Genomic DNA, 19212 nt, shown 5'->3' on the forward strand with positions numbered 1-19212 from the left:
TTACCTCATTAATGGAGGTAATCTTGTCTTTATACAGCATATTCTTTTTTGGTAACTTGCTTTTTTATGTTCATAAAGTTGAAAAGAAATCTAGAAAAGTACTGCTGCTAAGTCACTTCAGTCGTGTCCGACTCTGCGACCCCATAGACGGCAGCCCACCAGGCTCCCCCATCCCTGGGATTCTCCAGGCAAGAAGACTGGAGAGGGTTGCCATTTCCTTCTCCAGTGCATGAAAGTGAAAAGTGAAAGTGAAGTCGCTCAGTCGTGTCTGACTCTTAGCGACCCCATGGACTGCAGCCCACCAGGCTCCTCCATCCATGGGATTTTCCAGGCAAGAGTACTGGAGTGGGGTACCATTGCCTAACATGCATGTTTCCCACCACCTGAACTGCTGGTTTTGGTCCTGAGTGAGGGCCTTAGGTCTTTACCCTGCCCGGCTGCTGCCTGCTGTCGCTCCAGTTTCATCTTTCCTCAGTTCCTCTCCTTCCTGCTGCCTCTGTCCAGCCATAGTCCTTGTCCTCCAAGCAAGTATGGTCATCATTTTTGAGTCATAAGGAGACAGCAATTAAAGGTTTTATTTAGTGTTGATATTAAAATTTACATTTAATTTTTCACAGTGAGAACACTAAGGTATACTAATTTTGTAAGTACAATTTCTTGATGAGTTTTCACAACTACTCTGGCATAAAGACAGTTAAGGACCCCTATTTAAAGATTATTATTAATATATAAAGAGTCATTTTGCTGTTTGTTTCCCTCCTATAAATTTCAAAGCCAAATATACTAGGAAAAATTAAAACTAAGTAAAAGTAAAACTAAGTGAAAAGTCCTCCATTACTCTTCCCCCTCTTGAAAGAACCATGGAACAGTTTGGTATATGCTTTTCCATTCTTCAACACGTGGTTCTCTGCATATACAAACACACATGTACCCATGTCACTTTTTAAAAACAGAGTGGTAGAATCATATTCTTGCATTAGTTAATGGCTTATCATTTTTATACAGCATTTTTCCGTGTCAGTTCATAGCTGTTTCATGATTATATATAATTTATTTCTTTGGATGATTTTCCATAATTTATTTAACTTCCCACTGTGAAAGACATCTAAGTTCTTGTTAATTTTTCACTGTTAATTCTCCCTGTTTTATAAAAGAACCTAGTATGTGGCAAGAAGGGGTAACTCAGCCAGAGTTAGAATAACACGTTTTCCAATGACTGGGTCACTCCACCTCCTGTCTTCTAACTGAGTACTGAATGCCATCTGATGAGATGCTGGGTGCTGTATAAACCAGGTGAAGTGAACACACATCCTGCCTTTAGAGAGGTTGTAACATGGAGCTCGCACTGCCCTCGAGGGCAAGTGTTAAAGCAGGGTGTAGACTCAAGTAAGCAGCTTAGTAGGCCAGCTTTGAAGAGCACTGTGTGTGGCACACGTGATGTCAGTGCTCCAGACAGGGTGGCGCCTTGGAAATTCTTTAATTTGAGAGGCTGGAAGTGTTGATCTGGAAACTGAATGATGTTCCTGGTTTTTCTTTTGGAACATGGGCTTAGTGGTGAGCACAGGATGAAAAGATTGCTGGTTGTTGAGAACTCATTCACCAGGAATGTATTATGTAAGTCAGCAGGAAGGAGGGCGGGATCATTCTCAGAAGCATCCCGCAAGGCCCCCAGAGGCCAGGGTGCTGCTGTGTTAGTCACCGTTTAGAGGTTGCTGTCCTGAGGTGGTGCCAGTCTTGTAATTTCTAACTGGATGGAGTCAAGATCAGTGTGAAGGAGGCTGGGAAGGCAACACCATCTAGTCTAGAGCAGAAGCCCTGCATTAGCTGCTCCATACGCAGCTCTGGCCTTTGGGGCAGCTCTGCCATCTTGTGGAATAACTGCTCAGTTTCTCTTGTGAGGGCCAAGTGTGGATAGTCTTGCCAGGGTTGCTTTCCTCCCACTTAGCTATTCTGTGACCTCCAAGTATTTTTCCTGCGTAAATTTTTTCATCTTTATATTTAAAAGATGTTTTTATTTTGACACATTGGAAGACGTAAAAAGTTGCAAAAATAGTAGAAAGAATTTCTTGTATACCTTCAACCAGATTCCCTGTTTGTTAGCAGTTTTCTATGTTTGCTTCATTATTCTATTCTTTAAAAACTATTTTTTTCTGAATTATTCGCAAGTAAGTTGCAGACCGTTACCCCTAAATTTCTCAGTGTCTATTTCCTGATAACTAGAACATTTAATTACATGACCATAATTTAATTATCAAAGGCAGGACCTTATTCAGACTTCATCAGTTCTGATAATGTTCTTCATAGCAAACATGGAGGAAACTTTTTTTGGAGGGGATCAGGATCCAACTCAGGATGTCACACTGGATTTAATTGTCATGTTTCATTAGTTTCCTTTCATCTGAAACATTTTTTGTCAGTGTTTTGTTTTTCATGACCTTGACATTTCTGAAGAATATGATGTCGTTAAATTTGGGTTTTTTTTTAATGTATCCAGATAATTAGATTTAGGTTATTCCCTTTTAGCAGCAACACCATGCAAGTGATGTATCCTTTTCAAGTGTATTCTAACAGGAGCTGCATGATATCTGTCCCATTTATTGGTGAAGTTAACTTTGGTCACTTGGCTAAGGGTACTGCCCACCAGGTTTCTCTACTGTAAGGCTGTTATTTTTCCCTTTATAGTTACTAAGTTTCTGGTGAGAGGATACCTTGAATATATGTAAATATCTTTATTTACATATACTCAAATATCTATGTGTTTCTTTATCAGGAGTTCACCCTAATATCCACTTCTGCTTCTTGCCTGATAAATATTTTTACTCTGAGGTCTACCAAATGGTGATTTGTAACTCTCATCATTCCTTCTACGTTTATTAGTTTGTATTGTGTTAAGGAAGTGCCTGCCTGCTTGCCTTTCCCCCTCTCCCTGATTCCCCCCTCCCTCCCTTCTTTCCTTCCTTCCCTCTTTTTATCCACATGGTCTCGTGGCATTTCTTTTGTTCTGCGGGTTATAATGGTTTCTGTCTTTATTTATTCTAATAACCACCTTGTGGAGCCCTTCAAGCTAGTTCCTTCACTTTCTGGCATAAGAAAATGTAGCACACTCATCCTGTACTCACCCAGCCTTGGATTCAGCCATTTCTCCAGGAAGCCCTGATTTCTTTTAAGTGGTGAATTGTGTTTAGAAACCAAGAGCTGAGTGCTGGTACACTCACTGCTCCTGGCGTTCACAGAGAACACCTGAGAGTTCCTCTTTACCACCTGTTTTCCTAGCTTAAGCTTCTCTCTAGAGCTGTCAACAGTTTGATACCTATCCTTCTGGTTTCCTTTCTGTGCATTTTATAATACCTTTCCCCCCATCTGCAACCATACATGTCGTACAGTGTACACTGAACAACTTTCTGTTTTCACTTAGCAGTGTATCTTGAGAGTAATCCATATCAGTAAGTATAGAGCTACTTCATTCTTTTAAATGACTAATTAGAATTATATAGTGCTGTCTACAGCCATACCACCCTGAACACGCCTGATCTTGTCTGATCTCAGAAGTCAAGCAGGGTCGGGCCTGATTAGTACTTGGATGGAAGAATTACTTAGTGCAGACTTTGCATAATGAACTGCTTCTCTGTTTATGAACATTTTGTTATTTTTTTTATTCCAAACATTTGACTGGAGTTGCTGTATTTAAATCGGCTCATGTTTCTCTTTGGTTGCTTTTTGTTGCTTCACAGCTGAGAAAGCTATTCTTTCACAGACCTGAAAAATGTTTTATTCATTATAGTATTTCAAGTACATGTCAAAAAAATGTTAAACTACTGGGGTTATGTGGAGTCGTTGCTGACAAGAATACCAGTTATATTAGGGGTCAGTGCTGAGGGCATACACGACAATGAACCTTATCCTCTGGCTGGAGCAGTGACAAACAGCAGGATCTGGGAGCAGATCCACAGTGCTAAAGAGAGGCTGCAGTAGACAGTTGTTTGTGCCAGGAGTTGATAGCATGTGGTCCCTGAGAACCAGGCCATCTGGCTGCCTTCCTGCATTTGGAGTGAGCTGGGTCTGCATGGAAGTAGACTTGGCTAGACAGGGAGAGGGCACAGCATGAGCAGAGGTGTGAGCTATAAGAGCATGAAGCGGTCACGGGGGCCCCCAGTTGGCTGGGGCAGCTGCTAAGGCCTCATTGTGGACTAACTAATGGGAGATGAGTTTGGAAAGCATGATGGTGCTTAGATTTCACATGGGCTTAGAAGGCCAGACTGAGTATTGCCAGCCAGAGTGAATACCATCATCATAAGCAATCTAGCTGTGAGGTTTTGAGGTACTTGGCAATGGGTATATTCCTTCTCCAGGGGATCTTCCCGACCCAGGGATCAAATCTGGGTCTCCTGAATTATAGGCAGATGCTTTACCATCTGAGCCACCAGGGAAGCCCATACAAAAAAACAGTAATTACATAGGACATGATTTCTAAGCCAGGTCTCAGAAAACATAGTTTAAAAACCTTTTTTATTATAAAGATTATGCTTATCATAAAAGGGAAAGTGTAATATAAAGCATTGCCCAAGCAAATAGAAACCGAGAGCTTCTGATCCTACTCTGTATTATCTGTTGCTGTGTGGCAGTATTACCACGAACATAGTATCTTAACACATTTATTTTCTCACAGTGTCTGTGGGTGAGACGTCTAGGCACAACTTAATAGGGTTCTCTGCAAGGCTGCAGTCAAGGAGTTGACCAGGGCTGGTTCTCATCTGAAAAATCTACTGAGGAAGGGTCTGCTTCCAGGCTCACACATTATTGCAGACTGTCAGGCCGAGGGCTGTAGTCTTTTGTGGGCACTCTCGGTTCCTTGCCACATGGCATTCTCCCTTGAGTAGCTCACAGCATAGCAGCTTGTTGCGTTTAGCCAGCGTGGGAGAGTGCCTGCCGGTAAGATGGATGTTATGGTCTTACAAAACACAATCATGAAAGTGATCTGCTGTCACGTTTGCCTGTTCTATTAGAGGCAAGTTATATAGGTCCTACCCACACTCAAAGAAGGGAAGGCAATGGCACCCCACTCCAGTACTCTTGCCTGGAAAATCCCATGGATGGAGTAGCCTGGTAGGCTGCAGTCCATGGGGTCGCTAAGAGTCAGACACGACTGAGCGACGTCACTTTGACTTTTCACTTTCGTGCATTGGAGAAGGAAATGGCAACCCACTCCAGTGTTCTTGCCTGGAGAATCCCAGGGACGGGGGAGCCTGGTGGGCTGCCATCTATGGGGTCGCAGAGTCGGACACGACTGAAGTGACTTAGCAGCTTAGCAGCACACTCAAAGGGAGGGAAATTGCACACGGGAGTGGATGCCCAGAGGCAGGGATTATTAGGAGACATTTTATAGTCTCTTTCTACCTCTCTTTCCCCTGCAAAAGAAAACAAAAGTACTCTTTTAGTATAATTAATAGAGTTATTTAAAGCAAATTCAAATTCCATGGACCATTTTTCTCCTCGTATAATTTGGGAGGGGCCAGAGCAGAGGGTGACCTGGGATTTTAAGCCTGGGAGCCTAGGATAGAGCTCCATGCTTTGGCTGCGTACTTCCATACAAAGATCTGTTAAACATGATGAAGAACACAGCATTTGAACAATAATACCTGTAACTACTTGCAAATATTGATTTACATGCTACCTTCTAAAACAGGAATAAATTGGTTCCTGTAGTTTAGCCTATAACCTAAGGATAATTCCATTACCCCTAGATTTTGAACCAGATGCCCTGGAGGATTTAATTTACATATTTTCTGCCCTTTGTCACCTAGTAACTGCTCTCATGTTGACAAAGGACTGTAGTATCCCAGGAGAGAATGATGTCACTTAGCTGGTGCTATCAGTGATGTATGTTCCAGATGAACTGTCCTCCCACTGGGAAACAGACACTGTGTGTGAGACTTGGGATTGCTGTAGACTGTGGCCCAGGATGCCCTTTTGACAACCAGTGGCTCTCCGGGTTGCTTGACTGTGCTCACATCACCATGTTTCTTTTGTCACAGGACCACTGTTCTGGGGAGGAATATAATATAAAATATAAAAGAATTGTATTCTTTCTACTGTGAAATAATATGGGTATTATAACATGGAAGAGTATCGGGGGAAAAAAATCAGTGTTTTTGGTTTTTTTTACTTGAAGTCTCATAAGCAAATCGTTATCATTGTTTACATTCTTACGATTCTAAAAAAAAATACACTTATATTTTATGTTACTCGTTTTGCTGAAACTGTTTCTTTTGTGGGTTTTCTTAAGCTTAATTATGCTGTGCATGTTTTACTTTAAAATTCTTTTAAAATGTAAAGCATTTTTACTGGTTCCATCATTTTGCTGTTCCTGTTGTGCTTTTACTAATTACCACTAACACCTCAGTGTTTGATTAATAAAATGGGACAAGTAGATGTTACATTTTTTTCAGATTGTGCGCTGGTACATGGACCCCTGGCTGGGATTATGCATAACTTTTTTTAAAGCAAACAACTGTGAGGTCGGTGGCAAGCCAGGTGACAGCTAATGTTCAAGTAACCTGCTGCAGTTTGTAAGAGGATTTTATTTCTCTTCTAATACCTCATGGAAACACGTGGAAACCTTGTGAATATGTAAAATAAGCAAATTTATTCCCAATTTAATGAGAAGCAAACTGTCTTGGAGAGGCTAGGGCTCTCTCTCTCTCTCTCGTTTGACGAAGTCGTCTGCCGAGGTGAGGACTGCAGGAGAAGTAGAGAGTGGAGCATGGTCCTCATCTCAGCATTTTAGGAGGAGTGAGCAGAACCAACTGTATATAAATAGAAAGGAACAAATAACTGCAAGTTTTATTTTCCATGAAGTACTTAGGGGAATTGAGAGAAGGCAGGACAGAATCCTTTTTTCTTAGAGACCAAGGAAAATGCTGAGCAGGGCTTGGTTTGCATGTGGGAGAGGTGTGTCAGAGGCCTGTACTGCCTGAACTATGGCAGCTTTTTTGTTTTAATAACTTAATTAAAAAATTATTTATTTTTGTATTTATTTGGCTGTGCTGGGTCTTAGTTGCAGCATGTGGGATCTTTAGTTGTGGCATATGAACTTCTAGTTTTGGCATATGGGATCTAGTTCCTTGACCAAGGATCGAATCCAGGCCCCCTGCATTGGGAGCGCGGAGTCTTAGCCACTGGACCACCAGGGGAGTCCCTGAAATGCAGTTTTCTTTGCATACAGAGGGCTGCCATGTGGGAAAATTGGGATAAAATCGTGAAGTCTGGAACATACAATTTTCCTATCTTTAAAAATTTGTTGTGTTCAGAATTGAAATAGTACAGTTTGCAAGACTTTCATGAAAAGGGAAAATTACTTAAGTCTTGGGGTGTTTGATCTACTTCTTCATTTGTGAGCCTGAAGCTATAGCTAATTGTGTAATCTATCAGAGTTTGTCACAGGCTATTACTCATAATTAATTTATCCTCTCTTTGCTGCTTGTCTCACGCTGATGCTTGTGTTGATTGTGTTTTCTCCAGATGGCAAAGTAAGTTATACTTACAGGCTTAGAATCAGAAGGGCTTGCATATCAATGAGTTTATATTACTTAACTGAGTTGAGTTTGTGGGGAAATCATCTTGAACTTCCATGGTTGAAGGTTCATAATTCTCAAATATTTATTACTCCTTCAGACAAAACCAGCAACTCATTTTGTCTTATTAATGCTGCTGTCTTGAAAAGGGCTCTAGCTTTGGCCAGGAGCTTTGTGACAGGGATACCAGGTAGAGTCTATTTTCCTGTGGAGTTTATCTGTTTACCTGAGCCCCTGTGATCCTAGTACCACCTCTGAGGCAGGTGGCCCACCTGATTGCCAAGCTTGTTTACCTTTTGAGGTCTAGCTGTTTCCACCTCCTGCTTACTTGTGAGGAATCAAGGGTTCTGCTTTTGTGGGGAAGAGTTTTTATCCTGCCAGACTGAATGTATTTCCTTTTGAGAGGCTTATACTGGACTGGTAGACTGTCTGTCTTAATCCATTTAGGTTGCTGTAACAAAATACCATAGGCTAAGTGTCTTATAAACAACAGAGATTTATTTCTCAGTTCTGGAGTCTGGGAAGTTCAAGATCAAGGTGCCAGCAGATTAAGTGTCTGTTGAGGGCCAGCTTCCTAGTTCATAAACAGCTATCTTTTTACAGTAACCTCACATGGAGGTATGGGCAAGGGAGCTCTCTGGAGTCTCTTTTATAAAGCCACTAGTCCTGTTCATGAGGGCTCTGCCTTTGTGACATAATCACTTCCCAAATGCTCCACTTCCAAATACCATCACTTTGGGAATTAAGTTTCAACATAGGAATGTGAGGAGTCTACTATAGCACTCAGACCAGGTATCTCTTTATTTTAGCAGACAGTTTGACCACAGCCCTTTTAAAATCTAGCTATGAACAAAGAGGAAACAGATATGTAAGTGCATTAGTAATTTGCATAGATCAAGTTCAGTTGGCTTAGGCAACTCTAACCAAAGAGTGTAGATTAGTTGATGTCAGCCTGAAGGTTATTCTGAAGGCTGTCCTCAGCTCTGTACTACTGGATCTTTATTAACAGCCTGGATAAAGACCTAAGAATATATAGGGTTACAGAGACAAAAGTTACAAAGTTCTTGGACTAAAATAATCAGGTGGAGTTTATTAGGGATAAATGTAACTTCCAACATAGAGTTTGGTAAAACTTGGAGAAAATGCACTTTAATTTGTGTTTTAAAAAGACAAACCACATGAAGTTCAGGATTTTGGTGGATTAAGCTTGGACTGTCCAGCACCTAGTATAATGTAATTAAATAATTGAAAATTTTTGGAGAGGGGCTGCATTAGTGAAAGGAAGATGTCCTGAAAGGTAGGGGTAATAATCCCACTGAATGGCCATGCTGGGCATCTTAAGGTTGGTTTCGGACTTCACATTTCTAGTAGGATGTAGAGAAAACTGAATGCTTCCCGAGTGATGTGTCTTCTAGCCAGAGCTTATGAGGGCTGGTTGAAGGAGTATTTCCCTCCGGTTGATAATTATGTGTCCTGCCACATTCTGTAAATGACAGAAGCCCGTTTACCAGGACTATTTTATATTTGAAATGGCCTGCTTTGCACCAAGTGTATATGTTATCTTATAGCCCTCTCTCTAACTCTTTTGAAATAGGTGGGAATCTGGATAATCAGAGTTTCAAAAAACCATACACAGCTTATTTATGCTGCTAATAAAGGGTAGAGCTGGGATGTGAGGTTGAATGGTTTCCATTATACTGCCCTCAATCTGCAGTGGCATGCAGTGAGACTGGGGGTGAAGGGAGCTTCTGCCCTTCTGCTGTGAGAGGTTAATTGTTGAAAGACTGTTCATAAGTCATATTTGTTCTTTAATCCAAAATGATACTGTATACATATACTTAAAAACTATTTATTTGTGTATTTATTTATTTTTGGCTGTGCTGGGTCTTTGTTACTGTACAGGCTGTTCTTTAGTTATGGTGCATGGGCTTCTCTTGTTGCAGAGCATAGGCTCTAGGGAGAGCAGGCTTCAATAGTTGCAGTTTCTGGGCTCTAGAGCACAGGCTCAGTAGTTGCGATACATGGGCTTAGTTGCCCTGCAGCATGTGGGATCTTCCTAGACCAAGGATCAAACCTATGTCTCCTGCATTGGCAAGCAAATTCTTTACCACTGAGCCACCAGGTAAGCCCTATACTTTTTTAAAAAATTTCTTTTCCATTATAGCTTATTCCAGAATATTGAACAAAATTGTACTGTATATTCACTATTTATTGAACAGATGTTGTTTTAGAACCTTTGCATGCAGTTCATTTAATTCTTTCAAGTCATTGAAGTAGTTAGCATTATTGCTATCTCCACTCTGCATATGAAGGTGCTAGGAGGCAGGAGGAGTAATTAGAGGACCGAGGATTTGAACCAGGCTGCCCAGCTGCAGAGCCCCCACTTTAGCCACTGGTCCTGTCTTTGCCTGATGCAAATGGCTAGTGTGTGCACACAAGGGTGCAAAGGTTCTGAATAGGAAGAGTGGTAATTCTTCATGGAATTGATTCAAAGTTCTCATTATTGTTAACTTTTAAAAAAAGTTCTAAGGTGTTTGTATTTTGGCTTTTTTTTTTTTAAATAAATAGTTGATCACAAACAGGGCTTCGGACACAAGCCGAAGGATAGCTGAGTTTACTGTAGCTGAATTTGACTGCTGTGGGTCTTGGGTGGTAGTAGGCAGGCTTGGTGCTCTCTGACCTCCTCAGACCTTAGGTTTGTTTACACAGTGCTAAGTGGAATTTTCTGCAGTGATTTTTGAAAGATTGTTAGGGGGAAAACGAACTATTAGGTTGGACCATTTGAAATGGCCAATATCTCACCTTTCTTAACCTATAAAATGGCAAATTGATATGGTTCAGCTTAATAGGCCAAAGGGGAGGAAATTCCAGAGAAATTGTATTTTGTTTTAAGAGAGCATTTTAGGATATATTAGAGGTTTGAATTTTGAATTTCTTTACTGACTATTTTTTTGTTTTTCTGGTGCAACTGTGTGTAGGGAGAAGTATGTATTCTATTTCATTTCATGTTACTTTTTATTAACTGTATCTGACTGATTTGACCCTCTTTCTTTTATCTCTTGTCATGGATAGAAAATGAGTTAAGGCATTCTGCTTTGGGGGTGGTGTATGTGTATACATCAGATCATCAAGCCTACCAGTTTTATAATCATACCTTCCTGCTGATTTTGAAATGTAGGGTATGATTTAGATTGAGTTATTCCTTCTGATTATGGAATGGTACTTGAAAAGGTAATCATAATATTTACCAAAAGTTCAGCATGCTCTTTGCTTGTAATGAAAATTGTATCATTGCATTTAGAAAAAAGTTGATTCACTCAAGAAAGGTCCATACATTCAGGATATTCTTGGGTGATGTAATCTGTAGAGTAAGGGTGACTTGAGTTTAAGGTGATTGCTTTCATTGGGATGAGGGTATTGTGAGCGGAGTCTTCAATAAATTGAGTTTCTAATATTTATGATTTCCTTGTGACAGCATTGCTTTCTATTATTGATGCATGACAGACAATTACCTTCTGCTTTGGTTTGGCGCCTGCGTGCGTGCTCAGTCATGTCTGACTCTTTGTGACCCCATGAACTGTAGCCTACCAGGCTCCTCTGTCCATGGAATTTTCCAGGGAAGAATACTGGAGTAGATTGCCGTTTCCTACTCTGGGGACCTTCCTGACAGATCCTGTATCTCCCATGTCACCTGCACTGGCAGGCAAATTCTTACCGCTAAAGCCACCTGGGAAGACTCTTGGTTTAGGGGGGGGGGGTGTCAAACGTTTTTTGTCCCTTTGGATTTGATCACTGAGTTCTCTACATGCCTTCCAGCTTCATTCAGTTGGTTGTCTTTTTTCCTTCTTCTCTGAGTCCTCTTTGTCAAACAGAGTACATCATACTGAGAGCTCAAAAGCTCTATGCTAAAACCTTTGTAATAGTGATTTCCTTGTGTAAGATCCTTTTGGTTTCATAAAGAGATCCTACCAGAATATTCTCTAGTCCTGCCTACACAAACATATCTGAATGATGGAAGATCTGAGTCTGGTCCAACTCATGAGTAACGAGTGCTGGGCTGGATTCCTGGTTTTTTTCTTTTTTAGGATTTTCCCTTGTTCTTCTGAAACCGTGAGAACTTGTGTGGCTGCTTTAAAAAAGAAAAAAAAAGTTGATCTCTTCTTTCAAGAGATGAATCACAGTTGAGTCTTTGTTGTTTACCCTGAAGTTATATCCATTCTTCAAACAGCAGTGGTCATCGGTGTCTCCCTCTGCATATGCATGCTGCTCTCTCACTCTGTTGCCATGTGTTGTGTTGATGCATGTATTGTAATAGCTCCAATAAGCATGAGGGATCTTTTTTTTTTTTTTTCCAGTAACAAATACTTTTAAGAGAACAAATGATTTTGTGACATCTAAAGCACCAGCCAGCGACCTAAATCACAAGTTTAGGTGCACGGTTGTGGATTGTTTAAAATTTTTCCGCAAAGCCAAACTGTTGCATTATCACATGAAGTATTTCCACGGAATAGAAAAGTCGCCAGAGCCAGAGGAGAACCCAGGAAAGAGGCACGTCCAGACCAGGGGCTCTTCAGCTTCAGACAAGGCCAGCCAGGAGAGCCTGACCAGGAAGCGGGTCTCAGCCAGTTCCCCAAGTAAGCATTTTGGTTTTGCAATGTATCTGTATCATGAAGGGCTGACCCAAAAAGCGGGTGTTAGGTTGGTCTGGTCCAGTTGAATCCCCCCCAGATTGAAAATGACAAGTTTTCAGGAATTGCTTCATGGAAATTATAGCCCTCCTGGAAGAAACAGAAATATCTGACTCTTATTCTTACCTCTATCTCTTGCTGCTTGAGTTACCTTGAGAAAGTCCCATCTGAGAAAGTCTTAGCCTCTGAAGGTATGGAGTGGGGACGGTCAAGGAAGGGGAGCTCCACTAGCAGCCAGCAGGGGAGCTAGTGCTGAGAGTAGCATGGGTGTAGTCATCCCCGCTCCCTGCCGCCCCCGCCCCAACCTGTGCTCCCTCCCTGCTAACAGAACAAAAGACTGAAGGAACTAAGAGCTGATGTGATTCTCCTGTGGGGTCCAATTTCATAATAATTGCATCTGGAGATGTTTTCTAACAACAGTGTTTATTTTGCACAGAAGCTACAATGAAGGTAGTAAGGGTTACCATAAAAACTCATGTGCCTGTCTTGTTTATTACAAGAGAACCTTTCTGGAGATTTTTTCTGAAACTTAGAGAAAACGAAAAATTACATGTTTCTTGGGGATTGCAGAATAATTAATGAGTTTCCAGTAAATTCAACAAGCTTCCCAGATTCAGTTTTCCTGAGATTGTGACATCATCATGTATTTTTTGGTTTGAAGCCTTTCCTTTAAAATACATAGGTGTTGGGTGGTTTATGGAACTTCTGGTATATCTGACATTGTTCCTGAGGAAGTATGGAGTTAGGTTTCAGGACAGTGGGGCAGGGCTGTGCAAACTCAGGTAATCTCTGACTTGTGAGAGGTCATTCCTTAGTCAGGCTGTGAAGCATAATGGGTCAGGTGGCCATTTCTTGGTCATATGTGCTGCATTATCCATTAGAAATATAATGTGAGTTAGCATGTAATTTTTTCTAGTAGCCATATTTTAAGACGTAGAAGGAAACAGATGAAATCTCTTTCAATAAATTTTAACTCAGAATATCCAAAATATTATCATTTCAGCATATAATCAGTATAAAAATTACTATTTAATAAGCTGTTATATTTTCTTTTTCTTTTATTCAGCTTTAAAAATCCAGTATGTGTTTTACCCTTCCGTGAACATTTCAGTTCAGACTAACCGTATTTTAGGAGCTAATAGCTGCATATGACTGTTGGCCACAGAATTGGTCCATGCAGCTCAGTTACCCTCAGCTGTAGGCCGTCTAGCTGTGCACTTGGCAAGCCCTAGTATTGAGCTAAAAGGAGCTACACGAAGAAGGTCAGCTGACCAGTAGTCACCAGGGAGGGCACTCCCCACATGGGCCATAGGACACTCCAGCACTTACCACCTTAGTGGCTTCACCAGAGTCCTGCTCAGGTACCCACCAGTGGATGGGTATCTCTCCGAGTAGGCTAGCATGAATCAGATAGCATTAGCGTGCGTGCGTGTGTGTGTCTGACACTTTGTGATCCCATGGACCATAGCCTGCCAGGCTCCTTTCTGTCCATGAAATTTTCCAGGTAAGAATACTGGAGTGGGTTGCCATTTCCTACGCCAGGCAATTTTCCTGACCCATGGATTGAACTTGAGTCTTCTGAATTAGCTGGTGAATTTTTTACCACTGTGCAATCGGGGAAACCAGATAGCAGTAGACTGAAGCTCAATGCCAGTTATTTATTTAAAACAAAGCCATCAGCTATCGAAATCCCTTTCCTCTTAGACCTATATAGGAAGAGGGAGTTGTTTACTGAGTATTGAATCGCAGCACTGGAATTAGAAGTCCTCAGGCTAAGATAGATTGACTTGTTCATTCAACAGCTATTTATCAAATGCCTCTGTTCTGGGAAGTCAAAGGAAACCTAAGTTCTGTTCTGCCTGATGCTGTTGGTTGTGGGCATCCTGGCATGAAGAAGAAAGGACTGGCTCAGTTGTCAGATGGCTGCATCATCTTGCCTGGACAATGCTTGTTTTATTAGGGTTAAACTCTGATTCCTTAGGGATGTCAATGATGTCTTACTGGCCAGTCCCACTGGTTTTGGTGTCCATTTTGTGTCTTTTAGGTAAGTTTATCTTTCTCTGCCATTGAATACATGGTTACTTCTGGGGACAGGCTTATTTCTGAGAACTTGAGAGACCTGTCACTGAGAACCTTTCCTTCCCTCCACGTGTCACCTGGCCCAGGTATCACCTGGAGCAGTGGCTAGCTTAGCTGCATGGGAGTCACTGGGTGTCTTGTTAAAAATACAGATTTATTGGACCCTGCTTTACTGACATTCCAGTTCAGTGGCTCTAAGCCTCTTAGAATGTGTAGTTTTTGTGTACATACCCCCAAGTATAAAAGTGACATTTGATTGCTGTAAAATCAATATAAACAAATACTAAGGGAAAAGGGTCTCCCTTCCTTGGCAGCCCCACCTCCCTTGCAGATGTAACTATTTTTAACAAACTTTTTCATAACTTTTCAGATATTTTCTGTACATATCTATTATGTCTCAGTAGAAAATACCTAAATGGAAAGTTTTATACAGTTGATATTATACGCAGCTTGCTTTTTCATTAAAGATGTCTTGGCTCTCATTTCATGTCAGTATAGATACATGGCTGTACCTCATTTTGAAAGTGGCCATTATTTAATTGTACAGGTGTACTGGACTTCAAACATTTTCCTACAAAAAAGTCATGGTTGACTGATTTTTTTCACTCTTATCGAGTGGTAAAACTGCTCTTGTATACAAATTCATGCGATGAAGTCCTAGAGGTGGGATTTGCTTGGGCAGAGGGTATGCATATTTAAATTTCTGATGGATGTTGCCAAATCACCCTTCAAAAAGCTTGTTTTAGTTTGTAATCTTCCACCACTTGGTTATGCACATTGGTTTCTTTACAATCTTAGCAGTATTATCAAGTTTTGAATTATTGCTAATCTGATAGGTAAAAATATATCAGTGATTTTAATCTTTTATTTTAAACATTGTGGAATATTTTAAATATATAGAAAAGTACATGGGATTATACAGCAAACATGCAGGTATCCATTTACCACCCAGACTTAAAAAATATGAACATTTTGCCATATTTCCTTTAGGTTATTTTTTTAAGGGAAACAAAAACTCGGATGAGGTGCAAACCCCCTAAATTGCTTTTCCTTTCTTTCCCCTTGTTCTTTCTCAAATATGTACATATATGTTGAGAAATAATGTATAGTCTTTTTGAGTGTTATTAACATTTATGTTGGTAAATGATAGGTCATTTTGTGTGTTTTAAAAACATGTATAAATAGTATCATATCATACTTACTCTTTTGGAACTTTCTGCTTTTGTTCACCATCATGTTCAGTTTCATCCAAGTTGTAACCTGTAGGTGGGTCTCACTGATTCTTCAGCTTGTCTGCCTATCCCCCAGTTTCAGGTGTAAATTTTTTCTTTTTTTTTTCCTTTTGGCTGTGCTGGGTCTTCCTTGCAGCACTTAGGCAATGGGCTCCTCATTGTTGCCTCATGGCATGTGGGATCTTTAGTTCTTCTGACCAGGGATTGGACCTGCACCCCCTATATTGAAAGGTAGATTCTTAACCACTGGACCTCCAGAGTTTAAAAAAAAAAAAAAGCAAGCCATAGTTTCTTTAGCCCCCTTCTACTCAGGGTCATTAGGTTTCTAGTGTTTTACTTTTACAGGTGATGTTTCAGGGACTGCCTGTGGACCTCCCCTGGGCACAAGCTTTTCTTTTGTGTATTTTACCTAGAAGAGGAATTGCTAGATGGAATGGCTTTAGTTAATGTACCAGGATGTATTTGAAAATGGTGGCTCTGACTTGAACACTCCTGTCCACTCTGTGATTTGTCTGATCCTTATCAGCTTTCGGTATTATCTGACAGAAATGTGCCCAATCTGAGGAATTTGAAGTGGTTATCTCGTTGTTTTTCTCATTGAGAAAAACATTTGTACTTTTTAGATTAGAGTTGGAATTGTTACAAGTCTCCCCTATTTCTGCTGGGCTCCCACCCCACCCCGTTCTGAGACACAGCCTGAAAGAGGTAGCTGTGGCTTGAGGGATTTGGTCTGCTCTGAGGGCTGTTCTGTCTGAGCCTCTCTCTCCGTGCATTGGTCTAGCCTGTTGGTTTGCTGTGGTCAACTGACCTCTGACTCCCGTCAGCACCCTCCCCTCTCTCCCTTTTCAGTGCTGTGGTGGAAGGAAGGAAGGAGCAGTAGTAGGGGAGCCTGAAGGCCTGAGTTCGAGACGGCTCTGCCACTCTGATTTTTCTGGTATTGATTAAATGCCTCAGCTTCTGATATGTAACATGGAGGTTAGGCTTCTGGCCCCCGCAAAAATGCTGGGAAGGTCTTTATGTTTGGCAGTTAAAATCGTTTTGAAATGTTGTACCCATGTTAAAAGCCACACTGTTTATAAGAGCCCTAGATTAGAAACAGCTCAAATGTTTATTCATAGTAGAGTAAATAAATGTGTAAAGAGTAGAAATCTGTATGCAGGTCAGGAAGCAACAGTTAGAACTGGACATGGAACAACAGACTGGTTCCAAATAGGAAAAGGAGTACGTCAAGGCTGTATATTGTCACCCTGCTTATTTAACTTATATGCAGAGTACATCATGAGAAACACTGGACTGGAAGAAGCACAAGCTGGAATCAAGCTTGCTGGGAGAAATATCAATAACCTCAGATATGCAGATGACCCCACCCTTATGGCAGAAATTGAAGAGGAACTCAAAAGCCTCTTGATGAAAGTGAAAGTAGAGAGTGAAAAAGTTGGCTTGAAGCTCAACATTCAGAAAACAAAGATCATGGCATCTGGTCCCATCACTTCATGGGAAATAGGTGGGGAAACAGTGGAAACAGTGTCAGACTTTATTTTTTTGGGCTCCAAAATTACTGCAGATGGCGACCACAGCCATGAAATTAAAAGATGCTTACTCCTTGAAAGAAAAGTTATGACCAAACTAGACAGCATATTCAAAAGCAGAGACATTACTTTGCCAACAAAGGTCCATCTAGTCAAGGCTGTGGTTTTCCCAGTGGTCATGTATGGATGTGAGAGTTGGACTGTGAAGAAGGCTGAGCACTGAAGAATTGATGCTTTTGAACTGTGGTGTTGGAGAGTCCCAACTATGGACTCTTGAGAGTCCCTTGGACTGCAAGGAGATCCAACCAGTCCATTCTGAAGGAGATCAGCCCTGGGATTTCTTTGGAAGGAATGATGCTAAAGCTGAAACTCCAGTACTTTGGCCACCTCATGAGAAGAGTTGACTCATTGGAAAAGACTCTGATGCTGGGAAGGATTGGGGGCAGGAGGAGAAGGGGATGACCGAGGATGAGATGGCTGGATGGCATCATTGACTCGATGGACGCGAGTCTGAGTGAACTCCGGGAGTTGGTGATGGACAGGGAGGCCTGGCGTGCTGCGATTCATGTGGTTACAAAGAGTCGGACACGACTGAGCGACTGAACTGAACTGAACTGAAAGAGTAAATCAAGTAGATGAATTGTGGCATCTTGATACAGTGGTGTACAGCAGTAAGTGAATGAACTAGTCCAGCTACACCTGCCAGCATGGGGATATTTCACAAATACAGTGTTGAGCCAGAGAAGCAAACATAAACTCACACATGTGATATGATGGATATGTAAATAAAGTTCAAAAATAGATTAAAATGAATCTGTTATGTGTGAGAGCTGTACAGTGGTTATCCTTGGGGGTAGGTGGATGAATGACTGAAAGTGGGGCGGGAGGGAGACTCCTGAGGTGCTGGAGTTGTGTATCCACAGAACTGTAACCACCATGTAACCTGCATAGTGATTGTAACTGATGATCATGGTGATTGTCCAAGGAGGGACCTTTCCCAGTGTAGAGCACCTGAGTACAGGGTGGGTGTTTCCCGCCCAAGAAGGTGTGCAGATCTCTTGTTTGGTTTTGGAATTCCTTATTAACTGTATTTGAGTGTCCTGATTTGTGTGGAGTGAATATGTGCAGGCTTGAAGTCAACGCACCTCAATTTGAACCCGGCTTCCTCTGTGACCTTGGGCAAATAATCATGAACTTCAATTTCTCCATCTGTGAGATGGCAGTAACTACCTGCCTCAGAACTTTATTATATGAAATGCCCTAATGTGAAATGCTTAGCACAATATCTGGCCTACAGTAAACTCTTAATAAATACTAGGTCTTTATCTTGGAGACAAGAGCCCAGGCAGTCACAGAGCTTAGTTTTAAACTCAGCTGACCTCTGATGAACTGCAAAACAACTGCAAAACCAATAGACAAGGTATTGTCATTTTAAGAAACCTGAGTGAGTGACTTTTCTACTCTTATGTACTGCATTTGGGTCTCATACCAACATACTGACTTGGGGTTTTTAAGTCCTCTCTCTTAATACAGAAGAATCCCTTTCACTAGGGTTTGGAAGTCTATTGGTGAATTGGAGATTTTTTGCCTGCCAGGTTTTTGAAATAGCAAGATCTGCTATGGTTATACTCGCCAGACTGGCAGGGATGGACAATTACAAAATGCTTTAGGGGGAACGAAAGGGTCTTTAAATTTGTATATTTTAACTTGTGACCCCCTCTGCTGGTCCTTTGAAAATTGGTCTATTTGGTGGCAGAGCATGTCACGCAGGCCCCTCAGCCACTGTTGGGGTCTAGCCTGGTCATTCGTGTACCCTGTCAGATGGAGATTAGATTTGTGCAGCCAGGAAGGGCCTTGCCTCCTGGTGCCCCCATCCCCATCATGTGCACGCAGGTCACATAGATGATTTCACAGCTCTGCCAGCCCTGACTGCTGAGATTGCCAGACTGTTCATCTTGCTGTGCTCTAGCTGGTACATTAAAACTCTGGGCACTCGTCCTGCCTCTGCCACTAACCAGCAGGAGTCTCAGTTGTCACCATCTCTGAACTGGGGTTACTAGACATGTTGAGCCTTCATCAGACCCCTGGATATCCTTCAGAGCCAACGCAGAGT

The 19212-nt window shown here is 41.5% G+C and overlaps 1 protein-coding gene across 15 annotated transcripts in view; it reads left to right on the forward strand.

The window, feature by feature from the left end:
- The window catches only part of PHF20 (PHD finger protein 20), a 135527-nt gene that overhangs the window by 76290 nt on the left and 40025 nt on the right, over positions 1–19212 (forward strand). For 12 of the 15 annotated variants that reach the window (XM_060397750.1, XM_060397753.1, XM_060397751.1 and 9 more), the window contains one exon: positions 11927–12205. The exons of the other annotated variants lie outside the window; for them this stretch is intronic. In XM_060397750.1, coding sequence (XP_060253733.1) covers positions 11927–12205 — 279 coding nt within the window. The remainder of the gene's footprint in view (positions 1–11926; positions 12206–19212) is intronic. 15 annotated transcript variants of the gene reach the window in all.

This window comes from Ovis aries, chromosome 13 (assembly GCF_016772045.2).
Source record: "Ovis aries strain OAR_USU_Benz2616 breed Rambouillet chromosome 13, ARS-UI_Ramb_v3.0, whole genome shotgun sequence".
In the NCBI taxonomy this organism is placed as follows: domain Eukaryota; kingdom Metazoa; phylum Chordata; class Mammalia; order Artiodactyla; family Bovidae; genus Ovis; species Ovis aries.